The sequence below is a fragment of the Symphalangus syndactylus genome, chromosome 2 (assembly GCF_028878055.3).
Source record: "Symphalangus syndactylus isolate Jambi chromosome 2, NHGRI_mSymSyn1-v2.1_pri, whole genome shotgun sequence".
In the NCBI taxonomy this organism is placed as follows: domain Eukaryota; kingdom Metazoa; phylum Chordata; class Mammalia; order Primates; family Hylobatidae; genus Symphalangus; species Symphalangus syndactylus.
In genome coordinates this window covers 79,729,507-79,750,329 of record NC_072424.2, presented here as the reverse complement: position 1 = coordinate 79,750,329, position 20,823 = coordinate 79,729,507, and the positions used below count along the sequence as shown (strand labels likewise).

Here is a 20,823-nt window from a genome sequence, read left to right as displayed (position 1 = left end):
AGAGAAAAACAAGAAGAAAGCAAATTTAGAAAATAGAAATGAAATTTTCATCAGAAATAAATAATTAATGTGTTACTACTTTCTTAATTTAGGAAAAGTAGTTATTTCTGTAAAAAAAAAAATAGCCTACTCAATTGCACTGTAACATCTTTGAGACACTTCTGTTTTGGCTGAGCAGATATATGATGGTCTACCAAGCAAAATGAAAGAAAAAATAGTATGTGTAGATTATTATCTCTAAGAAAGGATGATCTGATTCTAAATGACTAGCAATAGTACTTAAAAAGAAATACCCCCAAAATACAGGACAAGAGATCTCTTACAGAGGTTTTGTCCTTGGTTTCTTGTCCACGGATTTGTAAATTGGCTTCTAATTGCACCTATCAACAAGGATTAAGAGGAATGGGAAACACTCATCCTTGTTACACTCAGATTAAAAATTAACATCCATTTTACACAAGACAGGGATGCCTTCTCTCACCACTCCTATTCAACATAGTGTTGGAAGTTCTGGCCAGAGCAATCAGGCAGGAGAAAGAAATAAAGGGTATTCAATTAGGAAAAGAGGAAGTCAAATTGTCCCTGTTTGCAGATGACATGATTGTATATCTAGAAAACCCCTTCATCTCATCCCAAAATTTCCTTAAGCTGTTAAGCAACAGCAAAGTCTCAAGATACAAAACCAATGTGCAAAAATCACAAGCATTCTTATACACCAATAACAGACAAACAGAGAGCCAAATCATGAGTGAACTCCCATTCACAATTGCTTCAAAGAGAATAAAATACCTAGGAATCCAACTTACAAGGGATGTGAAGGACCTCTTCAAGGAGAACTACAAACCACTTACCAACAAAATAAAAGAGCAGACAAACAAATGGAAGAACACGCCATGCTCATGGATAGGAAGAATCAATATCGTGAAAATGGCCATACTGTCCAAGGTAATTTATAGATTCAATGCCATCCCCATCAAGCTACCAATGACTTTCTTTCCAGAATTGCAAAAAACTACTTTAAAGTTCATATGGAACCAAAAAAGAGCCTGCATTGCCAAGACAATCCTAAGCCAAAAGAACAAAGTTGGAGGTGTCACGCTACCTGACTTCAAACTATATTACAAGTTTACAGTAATCAAAACAGCATGGTACTGGCACCAAAACAGAGATATAGACCAATGGAACAGAACAGAGCCTGCAGAAATAATACCACACATCTACAACCATCTGATCTTTGACAAACCTGGCAAAAACAAGAAATGGGGAAAGCATTCCCTATTTAATAAATGGTGCTGGGAAAACTGGCTAGCCATATGTAGAAAGCTGAAACTGGATCCCTTCCTTACACCTTATACAAAAATTAATTCAAGATGGATTAAAGACTTACATGCTAGACCTAAAACCATAAAAACCCTAGAAGAAAACCTAGGCAATACCATTCAGGACATAGGCATGGGCAAGGACTTCATGTCTAAAACACCAAAAGCAATGGCAACAAAAGCCAAAATTGACAAATGGGATGTAATTAAACTAAAGACCTTCTGCAGAGCAAAATAAACTACCATCAGAGTGAACAGGCAAACTTCAGAATGGGAAGAAATTTTTGCAATCTACTCATCTGACAAAGGGCTAACATCCAGAATCTACAATGAACTCAAACAAATTTACAAGAAAAAAACAAACAACCCCATCAAAAAGTGGGCAAAGGATATGAACAGACACTTCTCAAAAGAAGACATTTATGCCACCAAAAGACACATGAAAAAATGCTCATCATCACTGGCCATCAGAGAAATGCAAATCAAAACCACAATGACATACCATCTCACACCAGTTAGAATGGCGATCATTAACAAGTCAGGAAACAACAGGTGCTGGAGAGGATGTGGAGAAATAGGAACACTTTTACACTGTTGGTGGGACTGTAAACTAGTTCAACCATTGTGGAAGACAGTGTAGTGATTCCTCAGGGATCTAGAACTAGAAATACCATTTGACCCAGCCATCCCATTACTGGGTATATACTCAAAGGATTATAAATCATGCTGCTATAAAGACACATGCACACATATGTTTATTGTGGCACTATTCACAATAGCAAAGACTTGGAACCAACCCAAATGTTCATCAATGATAGACTGGATTAAGATAATGTGGCATATATACACCATGGAATACTATGCAGCCATAAAAAGGGATGAGTTCATGTCCTTTGCAGGGACATGGATGAAGCTGGAAACCATCATTCCCAGCAAACTATTACAAGGAGAAAAAACCAAACACCTCATGTTCTCACTCATAGGTGGGAATTGAACAATGAGAACACTTGGACACAGGAAGGGGAACATCACATACTGGGGCCTGTTGTGGGGTGGGGGGAGGGGGGAGGGATAGCATTAGGAGATATACCTAATGTAAATGACAAGTTAATGGGTGCAGCACACCAACATGGCACATGTATACATATGTAACAAACCTGCAAGTTGTGCACATGTACCCTAGAACTTAATGAATAATAAAAAAATTAATGTCCAGTTTAAAAATCACTTGTGTTTAACTATCTCAATACTTCCTAAATAAATGCATAATAAGCATTGGGGACCTATATAACTAAGATTCAGAACGAGAATCAAGAAATCTTCACTATGGCATTACTGTCATTTGCTGCTCTGCTAAGCAGTGAACCCTGCTTTAAATATGTTCAATGTTTTCCTCAGTTCATAAAGCTCGGCTCACGAATCAGCTTATTATCAACCTATCTTTTAAAATTCTGACTTTCAAAGGATTTAAATTCTCATTGAAAACAGACATAAAATTACTTAATCTATTTAATATTTGTGTAGAAAACAAATATAATGTATGTGACGAATTATGGAGTAAGTAAATGATAATAGGAAATAAGATGAAGAAGATGAGATACAATGTGAGGTGAGTACATGCTATTCAGAGGGGATGGGAAGGGGGAATTATTGATGAGTGCTCATTTAAACCTACAAAGAGGTGAAGGAATAAAAGTGATGGTAATATGGTTTGGCTGTGTCCTCACCCAAATCTAATCTTGAATTGTGGTTCCTATAATGCCCATGTTCGGTGAGTGGGACCAGATAGTAGGTAATTCAATCATGGGGGTGGTTATCCTCATGCTATTCTTGTGATAGTGAGTAAGTTCTCATGATCTGATGGTTTTATATATTCTATATATAAAATATAGAATATAGAATATAGAAAAATGCTGCTTTGCTCAACATTTTTCCTTGCTGCTGCCATGTGAAGAAGGACATGTTTGCTTCCCCTCCACTAGGACTGTAAGTCTCCTGATGCCTCCCCAGCCATGTGGAACTGTAAGTCAATTAAACTTCTTTTCTTCATAAATCACCTAGTCTCAGACAGTTCTTTATAGCACTATGAGAATGGACTAATACAGTAAATGGTTACTGGGTTAATGTTTGCCACATTTCAAGGTCAAATCATGAATAAGAAATTGGATAGACATGAATTTTATATTCCTGGGTGACTGCAATGTGAAGTATACAATTATTATGAAAACCACAATGAGATACCATCTCACACCAGCCACAATGGCCATTGTTAAAAAGTCAACAAAAAAAATAACTGATATTGGCAAGGCTGTAAAGAAAAAGGAACACTTATAAACTGTTAGTGGGAATGTCAGTTAGTCCAGCTGCTGTGAAGAGCATTTTAGAGATTTCTCAAATAACTGAGTTGAACTATCATTTGACTCACCAAATCCTTTGGATTTATACCCAAAGGAAAATAAATTGTTCTACCAAAGAGATACATTCACCTGTATGTTCATCGCAGAGCTATTCACAATAGCAAAGACAAGGAATCAACCCAGGTGCTCATCAACAATGGATTGGATAAAGAAAATGCGGTACATATACACTATGGAATACTATGTAGCCATAAAAAAGGACAAAATCATGCCTTTTGTGGCAACAAGTGTGCAGATGGAGGCCATTATCCTAAGCGAACTAACAGCCAAAAAAGAAAACCAAATATTAGATGTTCTCACTTATAATGGGAGCTAAACATTGGGTACACATGGAAATAAAGATGAGTACAATAGATACTGGAGACTACTAGAGTTAGGGCAAAGGGGGCAAATGTTGAAAAACTACCTACTGTGTGTGATGCTCACTATCGGGGTTATGGGATCATGCACACTCCAAACCTCAGCATCACACAACATAGCCATCTAACAAATCTGCACATGTAACCCCTGAATTTAAAAAAAAAGTTAGAAAAAGAAGACAATTCATGACATTTTTAAAAACTAAATATATAAATAGAATGATTATGAAAGCATCAAAAACAGATATGAAATTTTCATCTAGAGTTTGGTTTATGCTCACTGTCCTGCAGTTTCAAAGAGTAAATACATGTAATACATTCCAGAAATGATCCATCCAAAAAGATTTTATTAAGACGTTTAAAAGATAAACCATGTGTTGCCCAGTATGACTTTTTCTTAACATGCTGATGCTAAAATCTTTACTTTTATATTGATTATACTTTTATTACAGCGTGTACTGTATTTCCATTCTGCTCCTGCCCGACAAAAATGCTATTTTTGATAGTGTGTATAGGTAATCAAATCTCATTTGAAGTACGCCAATATAATTGGTAAAAATTCTGATTTTTGTGTATGTTTATTTTTCAGGATTTAAAGATAAAACTTCTTTGTCCAAGTATCTTACCCTGTTTTTCAGAACACGTGCTCTCAAATTATCTCATTGTCCAATATATCTGATAGTATCTGCTTAAGAAATACTTGAAAATGACTTTTTATGAGTCTGTTTTAAATATTATGTGTTTCCAAATGCCTTTGTCTATTATTCAATAGCTATGACATATTTCTCTACTTCAAAACTCTGTTAATAAGTTTACCAATTTACCCAATTCTTTTTTCTGAAGGAAAGTCTGATAATATTATAGCTATGGTTTCAAGTAATCACACGTACAATGTAAAGTTAATTGCACTCCTTTAGTGTGGAAAGAAAAAAAGGGTAGGTGGATAATTTATATCTACCCATTTATTTGGTAGACATTTATTGACCATCTTGACTATGTGTAAAGCATTGTGGCAAGTGCTGTGGAAGATACCAAGAAAATCAAATCATTCCTGCCTCAAACAAGACATTGACACCTACACAGAGGAAACAAAACATGCACATCAATAGAATATAATGCTTGGGAAAATCTATTTGTGGCATATTCCTGATTACAAGTAGTTTTATACATTGAATTGGACAAACTGGCCTGGATGGAAAAACAGGATTTATGCATTTAACAAACACTCATTTTCTACTATGTGTTAAGCATCATGCTAAGATACAGTTACTGCCCTCCCACAGCTTATATTCTAACTAGGAAAGGACCTTAACGATGTATGTATTGAAAGCCACAAAGTAAAATTAGAATATTTTAAATCTAAATGTTGCTAGAAGCAAATTAATCTACAGTGAACAAAGAGAGTTTAGTAGATTACAAGGTATCAAAATCATTCATTTTCATGGAAATGAAAATACAAGGACATAAAAGATAGTTTAATGCTGCTTAATATTAAATACTGTCACATAAATTCATAATTGAATTTTTACTTGAATAAGTCCTGTACCTACTGGACTAGCCCAAATTGGGCCTGCTTAGTTGGTAACAAAATGTTGAGTTACCTTTCAGATATAATAAAACCAAAATCTTCAGGTCATGTAGCCTAGGCATGCACAATAGAAAAAGCTTTGATATCTAACAACACCCAAAACCAATCAATCTTCCCCTCTATACCAATAAGACTGGGACATGACTAGAACCTGAATACTAAAACTCTTTCAGAAGCAAGGGGTCCCTAAATTGAGGAGACAGATTTGAATCCACTCCTGTCTCCTTGCTGACTACTTGCCCATTTGAAAAAAGGCAAATAAAGCCCTTTTTTCCTCAAAAGCCAGTGTTTTGTGCACATTGGACAGTGAGACTATTTGCTCTGTAACGGTCCCACAGACATTACTTCTGATTTTCAATGATCCAAATTGGATAATGCTTAAAAAATACAAAAGACTTGATCAGATGAATATCATAATAAAATATGTAAAAAATAAACTCCAGTTCAGTGGCCATATCTTTTGCAAAATGAATTTCCTAGAAGAGCCACAAAACCTTAAAATGCAATTAGAGGTGATCAGGAAATTACATGGATGAAGGCACATGATTTTGGCACAAAACAACAGTGGTTAATATTAGTGTCATTACATATTAGCATACCAATACATTTTCAATACATTCTTCTTAATTGAGAAAACTAGATCTATTTTCTTCTTAGGAGAAAAGACGTGGAAAATTTCTTTATGTTAATTCTCCCTCTGCAAATTGTCTGAATCATATCAGTTCATTTTAAATTGAATTGGCTTTCAAAATATAAATAAACCTGACCAAGTACACTGTTTTGGTCATGTGTGGTGTTACATAAGATAACATCCCTCAGGTAGAATACGTGCTGCAATTAAATGAACTGCAGCACTAAAAACAGTTATTTGAAAAAGCATCTGTCATTTTTTTCATAATTTAAGCTTAAAGACTTCCCTGACCCTTTCTCTTCCAGACAAAATTAGATATACCCCTTCATGTTTCCCAAAATATTTTCAGAATATCTCTATTGTTGTACTATCTAAAGTATATAAAACGTATTTAATGTTCATCTCACCTAGGGTTTATGTGTTTCTCAGTACCTAAAAATGTGAGTGGCACAAAAATGCTAAATGAATAATACTGAATTTTTTTCCACATGGGAATATCATGAAGAATATCTTATTTGAGCAATTTTTTTCTGAAATTTCTATTACTCAAATTTACTTTGAAAAGAAACTTTATGCAATTTAATGTGAAAGGAAAATCCAGTCACACTGAACAAATTTCTATAGCATTGATAAATTTCATGCTATGATTTTCCTTTTTTTAACTTTTTAAAGTTTTGTGGGGCTTTTTTGTCTTTCTGTTTAGATTTGCTCTATGCTCTAAAGAAAATGTCATCTAAAAAAGCCACTTTTTTATATCTGTTTTCAGTTACATTTATTCTGCTGTTATGGTAGTAATAGATGCAAATCATTATTTATTATTTAATAACACACAGATGTTCCATATACCACAGATAAACAAATTTTTCGGCCCACTGCTTCAATAGTGTCATTGTAAATTTATACTTAAATTACATAAAAAATTTCTATTATTGACTTTAAATAATCCTAGATTTTGGACATGCTTCCTCACAGAATTCTCTTGCCCTTAATTTATATTTCTATTTTCATTTTTACATACATTTTGTTTCAGCAATGAAATTCCCAATTTCACGCCTCTTCTACTCCAAACTGTTTTTCTTTGTTTATTTAAGAAGACATTGAAGCTTTTTTTTTTAAGAAGTATTTCCTGACTACATTAAGGAAAAGAAAGTGTCAATGCTCTGTACTGCATAACAAATTAGGTGCTTCCAGTTTTGTAGGGGCAAAATTATTAATAGGATGGATAGGAGTGTACAGAAGTCTCCATTTATAGAGGTCTCTATAATATCAGTTTAGTATTTTACTTTCTCTCAATCTTCAAATTATGACTGTGCTATGTTTTTTCTGGGAATATTTATGTCCAAAACATTTTTTACAGACATTTTAAGTAGCTTAAGTTCAGAAGTCATATTTGAAGGAACTTAGTAGTGTACATTGGGGATATTTATTCAATAATTCATGATATAATTGCCAAATAAAATAATCCTTAGCTCTGGTTTTTGCTATAATTTTGCAATTAATAGCAAATTAGCAGAAGATTGTTATTAGGGAAACAATTTCTTTTAAGTATTCTCAGAATACATCACAGCAAAAAAAATTTAAATTTAAAAAATATATAAATATTTCTAAACATAATATTAATTGTGGAACTGCATGGAGAAGACATTCTTTATTATATTAGTACTGAAAGAAAAATTAAACACTTAACAAACCTTTTTTTAATAAAATATAGTCATTATATTTGAGAACTATTATTACTGCTGTGGTTACAGTGTGTTTCTCAGAATATACATTCAATAAATGCTTGTTGAGACTCTATCCTGGGATAATTTCTAATGAATCATAATCTAGTATAGCATAAATCAGAATTACACTTATCTGTGATAGCCCATGTTTCTGGATTAAATTTCAAAATATCCTTGTCACTGAACCAGTTTGTTTATATCTTCAACAGCTCACTGATTAAATTCACGTTGAGAAAAAAGTTTAAAAATAACTATATGAGCCCTTTTAAAAAATGTTATATACTTTTCATAATTCCTAATGTCTCTGTCTTCTGAGATTATAATCACAGAGTGTCTCTTTAAAAGTAAAAATTACTTGCTTTTCAAGTTGCTTTTTTACAAAGAAGAGAAAATTACTGGCATACATGTTGTAGCAGAATTTGGTGTGTTGTGGGGGTACTGCTTCAGAAAGGGCGTGAAAGGAATTCAGGCTTTCACTTAAGTTGAGGTCCAATCAGTATGGACTTAATAAACAAACCACAAGTGGATGAAAGAACTAAATTTGAGAAACAAAAACATTAAGAATATTAAAAAATAGGAAAATATCTTTTTGAGCTTCAGTTAAAAAGAATTTTTCCAACAAATCACAAACATCACAAGCCATTTAAAAAATGATTAAGTGTGACAAACTAAAACTTTAAAACTTCTATATGAAAACACACACACACACATACATTCACACACATGAACACACACATGCACACACACACAACGAAATTAAGAGATAAAGTCTTAGCTGGGGAAAATATTTGCATTATAGGCATTCAGAAAATATAATAAATTACTATGCATTAATAAGAAGGAATGAAGTAAATGGGGAATTCAAAGAAGGGGAAATTAAAAAGCCTATAAATATGGAGAAAAAGAATGGCTAGTTATGAGTATCTGATAATTAAAGCAGTTTGATTCTATTTGTCCCCAGACTATTTGACCAAATTCAAATAGTCTAATGCACTCTAATAGTCTAGTCTAAATGTCTAATCTCAAGTACTAATGGTTTTGCAGAGGAATAGAAATTCTTCTAAAGTATTGGTAGAAATGTAAATTAGTAAAAATATTTTGGAGAAAAATCTTTTTAATATCTAATGAAATTTGTTTTTCTGATGAGGTCGCTAACAAAATTGGAAAAAAATACATGAACTATGATCAACAATTCCTTGTTCATATATTTCACATATTTATGGGGTAAATGAGATGTTTTGCTACAGGCATGCAATGTGAAATAAGCATATATCATGGAAAAGCTTTTGCATAGGTGCTATGGAAGATAAGATGTGCATCTTCAATCATAGCATTTTGCATGTTTACCAGTAGAAGACTAAATAAAAATGATAGAATCCTGTTACATGGTACTGTTGAACAATTTTGGTTACACCTGGAGAGGGATGAGGAAAATGTAGTTTTATATTTTATGATTGATGTGGGAAATACTAAATTGAGAAAAATTATGGTGAGGAAGGCACTTCAACATTATCTGTAATATTTTATAAATTTTACATTAAAAGAGACACTTGAAGCAAAGTCAATAAACATGTTAATAGTTGTCACTTTGGGGTCATAGGAAATTATAAATTTGTACTTCTGATTTTAGTTGTTTTTGCCAACATTTTTAAAATACCATAATAATAGTATTTCTACTCCCCAACAGTTTTTATTTGTTGTTGTTGGTTGTAATTTTTTTTATTATTTGTATTTCTTTCTTTTTTTCTTTTTTTTTTTTGAGACGGAGTCTCACTGTGTTGCCTAGGCTGGAGTTCAGTGGCGTGATCTCAGCTCACTGCAACCTCTGCCTCCCAGGTTCAAGCGATTCTTGTGCCTCAGCCTCCCAAGTAGCTGGGATTACGGGAGTGCACCAGCACGCCCGGCTAACTTTTTTATGTTTTTAATAGAGACGGTGTTTCACCATGTTGGCCAGGCTGGTCTTGAACTCCTAACCTCAGGTGATCTGCCCACCTTGGCCACCCAAAGTGCTGAGATTACAGGTGTGAGTCACCGCGCCTAGCCTTTTTATTTTCACAAGAAGTACTAGAGTGCCTCAACTAGGATGCAAAATTAAACGATGTGCTGTCAAAATTTAAAGCTATGGCTGTGCAAGTCAATTCCCATTTAGAATAAACTACTTTTGATTTAGTGTTTCCATTTTTGTGATAATACCTGGAGCCTTTTTAAGTTCCCTGAAAAACGAATATTTGATTTCCTTTTCAACATATAATAAAAGAGCAATCAGGAGGCAAAAGCAAAGTGTAGTGAGGTCCTCCAAGGCTCATTTATGAATCATAAAAGGCTTGATAATATTAAATACCAATTGCAATGCCAAGGCAGCATGCTGGGAAGCATTCAGACAGCTGGAAATCTGTGGCATCATGGGTCTTCTTAAAAATAATGTAAAATACTGAATTAGATTCCAACAGACTTCCCATTTTAATATATTTGTTTTCTAAGCTGAAACATAATTTCTTTCTCATTCTGGTTTTTTAAGAAAACCTGTCAGATGATCAAGTTTTGTTTACTTCTAAAATTTCAACATTTGAAGCTACAAAAATGACCATAATTTAAAAAGTAAGCATTTATTGCCCAATGCACTCTTTTACCTACATCAAATGGTTAATTATATTAAAACACAAATCTCTTTAAAGACAAAGAAGTTGTAAAGATGTTTGGCACTTATAAAAGAGCTAAACTTTAAATGTTACTATTTAGATAACTTCTCATAGTCTACAGAATTCTAACGGGGTAAAGGAATGAATAATGTGGCTTTAAAATCTGTTTTTAAATGCCCCTTTCCTCTGATAACATTATAGCGCACATTTAGTCAATTATTTGTTTTAAATATAATCATGGTTCAACAGTAATCCTGTAAACTAGCTCATGGGGTTGAACAGACAAAATATAGCAACATTCAAAAACATTGGCACCCTTTTGGATACATTAACCATAATAATAATTGTAATAGTAATAATAATAACTACTTTTCTTGAGTATTTCCTATTTGCCACTCAGCACATTAAGGCCTATGCAATGCATTCATGTCCCAAATTAGAGTTTACTTCTCAAATCTGATTTGAAAACCCATTAAGTAGCTCAGTCTTAGAACTGTTTGTATGCTGTTTCTTCAGTTGCAACCCAGGTTAAGTAGCAGTTTTTTGACTAGGGATCAGGTTTTAAAAAGGAAAAAATTGTATTTATAGGCATGACATTATCCATCACTGCCAGGAGCTTTTCATACACTGAAGCATGAGGGGCCTAATATCTATAGAGGGATCTACATCACTGTCCTGAAGCATTTAAATTTTTCCTGCTTCCTGTCATTACATTTTTCCTTCTGTTGTGTCTCCTCCAAATATACCCAATCTCTGCTGTCTCACTGATGTATTTAACCAAGTTAAAGAAGGCTATAGTCGTGCTCTGTTCTCAGATATTGACATTTAATCCGCATCGTCATTCAATGAAGTCAGTATCATTATTCCCATTGTATAAATGATAGAAGTCACTCAAGACAGAGTAAGGAACTTTCCCAAAGCTACACAGGAGAGTAAGAGAGAGAGAAAAGTTAGAGAGAGGGTGCCCAAATTTGCACAGTTAAGAAGTAACTGTAGATCTGTTGACTGTGAGTACACAGTATTCCCTCACACATTTTATCAGCATTATGACAATAGGTCAGAGATTCACCAGCAGAACACTGGCTTAAGGATATTCTGAAATTTTGCCTCCAGCTGGGATTAGTCTGTGTGAAAGATGAAAGGACAAAGAATTTCAAGTAATAAGGAATGTCTATGATTAAGTGCCAGAAGTAGTAGTTCTACAGGTGTCAAAGAAAGTAGGCTTTTTAGAAGAATAAAATGGCACAAAAAGCTTTTTGGAGTAGAGCCCCAACAGAGAACTCTGGGGATGGACATTAAACAGTTGACAAGAGGAAAGAGCTGACGACTGTGCAAACCATCAGGTGTCAGGGGACAATGAAAAAGAAATTAAGGGCCAACATGAGTACTTGAAATTATATACTGTAATCTTTCAGTATCTCTGCAACGATTTCAGTGAGAAAGCTTTGAGATAACATTGCTGATTAAATGAAAATCTGACTATAATGTATGTATGCATTCCTGGAGATGATATTAAAGGCAGGAAGTATATAACAGAGACATAATAAAATGGCAAACGTATGAGCTACATGGGTGGGTGAAAAACTAAAGATAGGACAGATCTGAGATTTATTTTCAACCTGCCCCTACAGATGCTTTGTGCATTACTTTATTAGCTTATGCATGGATGTCTACAAGCATAAATCTTCTCTGAGGTTTTCCAGTGCCAAGGCAAACACCACCAGAGATTTGAAAGTAATTTTCCTGCCCTTGTCACTTTAAGCAGTCCCATAATAATATGTTGTGGTAGCTTATTGCAGCTTAGGTGTTTTCCCTTATGCTAATGAATAATTCTAGTTGGCCTTAAGAATAACATGCTTATCAGAGTTGTCTCATGAGCCCACAAATGAGTTATTAACTATAACAAAAACACAACCCAAAGCTACAAGTAAAATGTATACCCAACTTAATAAAATGGTTGCATTAGCAAGTTTCTGTGTAGTCATCTCTACTATGTTAGTCTCAATAGCTAAGCTTGCTTTTAAGAATGAAAAATGTGATAAAATATTTTATAAAATAGTATACAAAAGGTTACGATGCTTCCATTTCAAGAAGAAGGTATTGCCCTGTTTTCTTGGCCCTTGAACAGACACTTTCACTGGGGATTTTGGAAGGCAACATAACAATAAAAGCATTTGGAATATATGTGGCCATATTCTCAAAAGATCATGGTGCTTGAGTATCATGTTTGTTGTGGAACATTGTGAAATATTTGTGTCATTCTTTCAATAAATATTGTTGAATGCTGAACATTTTCTGTACTATTATTTATGTCTCCTAGTTATTTTCAGTATATTTGAAGCAGATAAATAATACCAAATATACAGTACAATACAGAAGATTATGAATGCAGCAAACTGATATGATAAAATAGCATCCTAATTTAGATTCAAATCAGTTTAATATCTTTCAAAAGTTATCAACTTTTTATAGCTAATCAAAAAATTTCAAGTCATCAATCATCAATCATCATAAAAACTCAGAAGATGATCAGCCCAGTGGAAAATCTGTTAGGACTGAAAGAGTAGATTATTAGTATATAAAGGAAAGACAAAATAGATTGTTTTCTTCCATATTTTTTCTGTAATAGGACATATATTATTAACATTTTAAAATGTATCAAACTATGAGTTTCCACAAAATTTATTTTTTCAAGTGTATTTGAAGCCAGGCACAGTGGCTCATGTTTATAATCCCAGTTACTCCAGAGGCTAAGGCAGGAGGATCCCTGGAGTCCAGAAGTTTGAGACTAGCATGAGCAACATAGCAAGACCACATATCTAAAATAATAATAATAATAATAATAATAATAATAATAATAATAATAATAAATAATTGGCTAGGGATGTTAGCGTGTCTACCCACAAGGCTGAGGCAGGAGGACTACTTGAGCCAACGGCTTCAGGGCTGCAGTGAACTATGATTATGCCACTGGACTCTAGCCTAAGTGACAGAAAGATTCCATCTCTTAAAAATATATAAAGAGAATAAAATGTATTTGAGAAATGCTGGATCAAGATCCTCAAAGATTTAAAAAAGAAAATAAATCACTTTGTCTTACATGTGAAGGAAATCAAAATATTTCACCCCAAAATATGGCTTCCTGGTATAATGAGTATTTTAAGTTAAAAACTCTTGGGGATCAATGATCACTAGAAGAGACTTTTTTTCCTATCTACAAAAAGACAGAATTTACTCACCTAGGAGAACAAGTGTTCTTGTTTCCCTCCCTGTAATCTTATCATCCATTACAGGAAAGAAAACAAAAAATCTAACCACATCTGAACAGACCCTTTTGCAAGATAATCACTGTCTTCAAGCATCATTTAAGTTCTAAAAAAAGGAAACTGTTTACAACTTAATTTTTGTTCCGTAGTAATCATTTACTGCCCCTCCATAAAATTTATTCTCTTTGCCTTCTCATAAACTATTTTACCAGGATCCAAGCCCCCATTCTCGTTGTAACCTCAAGATAGTAATACAAGCTTCTGTACTTCCTTGGGAAGTTGAGTTTTCATTCTGAAGGGTCCTGTATATACGAGTTAAATAAATTTGCATGTATTTTCTCTTATTAATTAATTAGCCTCATTATCAGTGATTTTCAGCAAAACTTTAGGGGGTCAAGAGCTTTGTCCCCTATATGTGTAATTCAAATTTGACAAAATATCAATCTATAAGTATAAGAAGGTCCAAAAATGTTTTGATTTTGTCTATAATGACAACTTCAAGTTTTTTTTAAATATTAAGAGTAATTTTCAAAAAAAAATAAGGGTGTCCCTGCTTCGTTGGTACCCTAAATATTATTTGTTTTGTTTTTCTTTATCTTGCCTATTGCTGATCTAACAGTGAATTTGACTCTCTACTAATGCTTCTCTGTATTTAATTAGTCTTAATATAAAACTGCCATTCACAACATATAGGTCATTTAGTAGGAAAGCACTGGTATGTTTGTGACAGCGAAGGATCCAGTTAATAAACTTCACTACTAAAACTTAATACTGATCTCATTGACTATGATTAAATTCAAATTTAATAATAGTAGTGCTATAGTCCCTACAGATTTCTCATTGTAATACCGTCTAAATGTTTTATGTTTTAGCCCTCAACACAAACACTCATAAATACTATAGTAGAAGACAGAACAAGTAAGAAGACACTAAATTTGGGCTTATTAGTTACATCTCTATTTATTGATTATCTACTATATGTCAGACACCGTGTTAGAAAATTCCTATATATCATTCCTAATTATTAAAATGATAATTTATCTCTATCTTATGTTTCAGAAAGTTAAGTTTCAAAGTGTTCAAGGCAGTGTTCTCAAGGCATGCAACTGCATAGTTGAAGAATTAAGATTTGAACTCACCTTTGCCTTACCAAGTGCTCAGGAGCACACTATTTTATGGAGCCCTACTGGGTATGGGAAAGTGGAGAAGAGGGGATGATGTTTTCAAGGAAAAGGTCTTTTTTCAAGGACTAGCAATACCTAATGCCTCAGAAATTCACTTTCTCCTAATATCTGAGAAATAAAAATAAATCCAAAGCCCCTCAAACAACTGAATGGACCTCTTCCCCGCCCAGGGAACCCCAGAGTAACCTTGAAAACTGTATTCTCAGCCATGACAGGAGGCCTCATTATACACCAACCTCCCCACTGACTGCCTTTAGACTTTCTTCCCTAAAGAAGACAGCCTTTCACAAGATTTCACCACTGAAAATAGAAAACGGCCCTTTTGAAAGACTTCACCAGTGATATCAACCAACCTTGATGCTGCCTTTCCTTTTTTTGCCTGTTAGACCACGACCATTGAATGTCTCTAGCCACCTTTAGAGAATGCTTAGTAAGGATTTTCATGTCCTGTGCTTCACTTTTTGATGCCATATGGCTGAAAACTCCACCCTCAGACCATGCTAATGCCACCATTTTTGTACACGGGATCCATGGAGAGGCATGTTCATGTTCTTGCACAAATTTCTCCTTTCATAAATATTTATGACTTCTCCTATAGCCCATTGGGGAAAATATATATATAATATATAATATATATATATATTATATTCAGCCACCCTGCTTAGCATAAATTCCTGTTCCTTTTGCCCCTCCCTTGAAGTGTCTGCTTTTGGCGTCCAACCAGAGACTATGCTTCCCAACCTGTCTGAATGGCCACCCTGCATGTTGCAACCCTTTGTAAGAAACAAAGTCTCCTCTTCTAAATTTATAAATTATACTTTTTAAAGTTAAGATGTCTATCTGAAGTTGCATCTTCATATTGTACCACCAAGAACCATCTTGTTTAGATCATAATGAATTTGAAAGATCATACCAAACCCTATATGTTTAACGTCCTCTTAAGAAGGAGGGATGGAGAAGAAGAAGGTGACAAACGTGTTATTTCTAAAATAACAAAGACTTGCAATTGCAAGAGCTAATTAAAAATACTAAATACTAATTAAATACTAAATTCTAATTACAAATAAAAGGCCTGATTCTTCCAACTGAAAATAAGGAAAGAAACACCCCTCCTCACTCCTTTTTCTTAGAATACTTACTTTAAAAACTCATAGTTATAGGTCATTTCTCCCTCTCTCTTTAAAAATGTATATAACTCCTTTAAAAGCTAATTAAGCCTCTTGCTAACTTTATGGCCCAGGAAAGCCTTTCTCAAGGACCTGGGAAGTAACTCTTTGAAATGTAATAATCAAAAGAAATAATGTTCCATCTCTCAGTTTCTGTGGAAAATTTAATCTGTTTACATATATAGGGCTATTTATCCCTCTTAGATTCTTTATATTTAGTGACAAGTACTATCTAGCTTAAATAAAATTATTGAAGGAAATACATGCTTGAAATATATCACTGCTCTTTGTAGTTATTACTCATATACATCAAGAAAAAAGAGTAAACCTTGTAGCAACATAACAAACTAATAATGAGGGAAGGGACTTACATGATCAATTAGTTCACGAACCATTCCATTCCACTGTCCATTGGCATCATCCTGGGCTCCATATTTCCCATCTTCCACAAGTCTAATTTCATATGTAAAGCCAAGGATTGTAGATAACTCTCTGAGGAGATCAATGCAATAGCCTTCAAATCGATCATTGCCATAGAGAGGTTTGTCAGACTTCTTAAAAAGGACATAGGGTTCTTCCTGAAAACGTTGAACAAGAAGAAAAGAGGTAACAGTTAATCATGAAACTCATCATCAGAATTATAGCTTTTCTTATTAGACAGAATTTTTCTCATTAATTTAGGACAACAGTCAACTTTATTTTCTTCTAATTATAATTAATGTAGTCTAGAATATTAAAAGAAAATTCAGGTTTTGTAGGAAATAGTAGTTCTTTACAAAAAAATACCTAACTATTATAATCCCACCATGACTATATAATAAAAATATGGTATATCTTATATCTTATGCCATAAATCTTGTTATATATAACAAATAATATGTGATATGTAATATATGCTATACAATACATAATATTCAACATCTAATTTCACCATGATTATAATACCCCAATTTGAATTATATCATTTAATCAATATCTGGTATGCTGTTGTTTCCATGGGATCTATGGATAAAATTAATGAAAAAAATTGTTGACTAATTGTCTACTATGTGTGAAGAATTGGAGTGGGGACTTTTTATATATATAATCGCATTTTGTCCCAACAACCATGAAAATTACAACTACTATATTTAATTATAGTTTAAAAAGTAGTAGTTTACTATAAATATAGATGAAGAAGGCCGGTGCCATGGCTTGCGCCTGTAATCCCAGCACTTTGGGAGGCCAAGGCGGACGGATCTTGAGGTCAGGAGATCGAGACCATCCTTGCTAACACAATGAAACCCTGTCTCTACTAAAAAATACAAAATAAAAATTAGCCGGACATGGTGGCGGGCGCCTGTAGTCCCAGCTATTCGGGAGGCTGAAGCAGGAAAATGGAGTGAACCTGGGATGTGGAGCTTGCACTGAGCTGAGATCGCTCACTGCACTCAAGTCTGGGTGACAGAGCAAGACTCTGTCTCAAAAAAAAGAAAATATATATATATATATATATATATATATATATATATATATATAGAAAGAGAGAGAGAGAGGAAGAAAGTGATCTTTATCAAGTACTTTTGAATTCATCCAACATCATTTTATGGAGCATCTATTGTGAGCCAGCCCTACTCTATATAAATAGAAATCCTTGAGCCATGAAGTTCATGATAAAGGGAAGAAAACAGTTAAAAAATGCCTAAACAAATACAACACATATTATCAGATCCTCCTAAGTGGTATAAAAACATAAAATAGGTCAATAGAAAAGAAAACAACTGCAAGGTACTTGGTAAGACAAGACAAGTCAAAATTAAGTAATTTCCTGAAAGCCTTTTCAGAGAAGGTAAGAGATGAATGAAGTATAATCCAACAGATGAGAAAGAGTCTAGACACTTGAAACTCTGAAAACAGAGTATTTCAGGCCAAGGACACAGCATGGTAAAAAGCCCTGAGACCAACATAATATTGGAGTGTTTCAGGAAGAGGATAATTGGCAACAGTGTGACAGAAGTCACATCCAGTAAGTGAGTGAGTTGGTTGAACAAGATGATAATAAAAAAGGGGTGAGGAGCCAATTTTTGTGAGGCTCTGCAAATTAGGCCCTATAAGAAATTTGTATGTTTAACTAAGTGCAAAAAGATTCCATGCATTAGCACATTTTATTGAAGGCACTTGCACATGGTATGGCAGACCGTGCTGCTATGAATAAACCAAGGTGCAACAATTGGTTCTGCTATTCACTATTTGCTTATGGGCAAAGCCTCTGTTATCTTAGAGGAAGCGATTACAGAGTGACAAAAGTTAGGAAACTCCCATGCCAGTCCACCTAGGAATGTGCTCACCCTCTTCCCCAACCCCTGGAGAACAACAGTCATCCCATGAGAGCTATCCTAAAGGAGTTTTAGACCTGACAGCCATGTGTCAGCTTGCCCACACTCATCTTTTATTTCCTCATTACCAAATTATTTCTCTCATTGAAGTCTAGTCTCTCTTCTGCATGGTCACAACTGCAGCCTGCATTTGTCAGAAAATTAGTTAGGATTTCTAACAAACCACTCATCCAACTCATTGTTTAATCACATCCACGCCTATGCTCTTCAATCACATAAAGCCCCTCAATTCAGTGAACTCACATTTCCCTACTATTTATCAATCTCCTCCTGACTTCACTTCATTATCTGGCCCCAAATTCCATGGTCCATTATTATAATTCCTCAGTTAAATGTTTATGTTCCTAAAATTAGTTATGAGCTCTATCCCTTTTTCTTAAATTTTATTCCTATTTTTTTCTGATCCACACACATCAAATTCAGTAACATCTTTATCCTGATGACCTCATAATTTATATATTAGGCCCACACTTCTTTCAAGTCTTAGGCACACATATCCAATAGCACTTGTCAGCATGATTTTATGTCTCATAGACATTATATTACGTCTCACATTTAACATGTCCCAAATATAATTCTTGTTTTCCCCAAAACTTTTACATGTTTTCAGTTTTCTCTGCTTTTAGAAAATGGCACCATCGTTTACCCTGCTACTCAAAGTGGTTTGTGAGTCATCATCTTTGCTTCCCTTTCTTTTAGCTCATTTGATACCGAGAAACACAAGGGATCTTATTGAAGGATACATTGAATTATCTCCCCACTACTACTCGAAATCATCACATAGGTTCCCAATGTGTTTAGAGTAACATTCAACTTCATTGCCATGAGTCCTAAAACCTGTTGTTCTACCACTTGCTCTCATCTTGGTAAAAGGCTTCACAACTCACAACACTGATTAAGTCAAAAGCCAGGCAATCACTCTCAAACTCTCTGTCTTATCCTTTGTAAATCCTGCAAATTGCCCCCTCAAAATATATACTGATTCCACTAATTTCTTTTCACTGCCCCTGCTAGAATTATGGCTCATGTAACCTTTATTTCTTATCTGAATTCCTATTGTAACTACATTTTTTACTTTCCATTTCTATCCCCCTCAGTCCATTCTCCCCAGAAAGTCGTAGCAATCTTGTAAAAATTAAATCTGCTTTTATTGTGCATTTGCTTAAAACCCAACAGTGGCTTTTCATTAAAACTGGAATAAAATAAAAACTGTTTATCCTGGTCTTCAAGGCCTATTCTCTTTGAACTTAGCTTCTATTTCCTCTCTTTCTCATTTTATTCCAGGCATTGGCCTTCATTTTGGTCTTCAAACTTGCCAAGTTTGTTTGTAACTCAAGGTCTTGGCTCTTTGCACTGCCTTTTTATTGATTGATTGATGACTGATTGATTGATTTGATTGATTTTTCTGACAGGGAGGATCTATCTTAAGATCTTCACATGGTTGTTTTCTCGTCATTTAACCCTGTGCTCAAAATTCACCACTTCAAAGAAACCGCATATATATAAGTTACCTCTTTCCTCTAATGTACTCTCCATTATTCTACCCTGCTTTGTTTTGCTCATAGCACTCATCCCATCTGAAGTTTTGTTTATTTATCTTTTGATGTATGTGCAATTTTTTCTTCCCCTATTATGACATAAACCCATGAGTATAGAGGAATTAGAGATTATGTTCATTAATTTATCTCAGTGCATAGAAGAAAATGACTGGCAAGCCATTGGTGCTCAAGGCGCATGTGTTAAATGAATAAAATATTCATCATAAAGGCTTAAAACTTACCTTTCTCTCTCCAACTCTATTTTCTTTTCCTTAAGGTCTAGATATCCTGTTTTCTCCCAGTTTCAAAAATACAAAGCTATTTTCCACCTCAAAGCCCTTTAACCTGTTGTTCTGTCTATAATGCTCTTCAAATGGTGAGCTCTTTTGCTTCCTTTAAGGCTCAAGTTAAATGTAAAATCTTTCCTTTGGTTCTATCTAAAGAGAATCTTCTCTTATTATCTATCTCAATTTTTATTTTCTCACAGTATTTAAGTCATTTTCAATTATTTTATTTGCTGGCTTACTATTGGGTTTTTGTCTCACTCTCCTAAAATATAACATTTATATGAATTCACTATAATATCTTCCATGCCTAATACAATGCCTAGCATATAG

At 34.1% G+C, this 20,823-nt stretch overlaps 1 protein-coding gene across 10 annotated transcripts in view; it reads right to left on the bottom strand.

Annotated features, from left to right (window-relative positions):
- GRIK2 (glutamate ionotropic receptor kainate type subunit 2) overlaps positions 1-20,823 on the bottom strand; it is a 677,547-nt gene that overhangs the window by 188,958 nt on the left and 467,766 nt on the right. For all 10 annotated transcript variants that reach the window (XM_055259892.2, XM_055259897.2, XM_055259905.2 and 7 more), the window contains one exon: positions 16,665-16,871. In XM_055259892.2, coding sequence (XP_055115867.1) covers positions 16,665-16,871 — 207 coding nt within the window. The remainder of the gene's footprint in view (positions 1-16,664; positions 16,872-20,823) is intronic.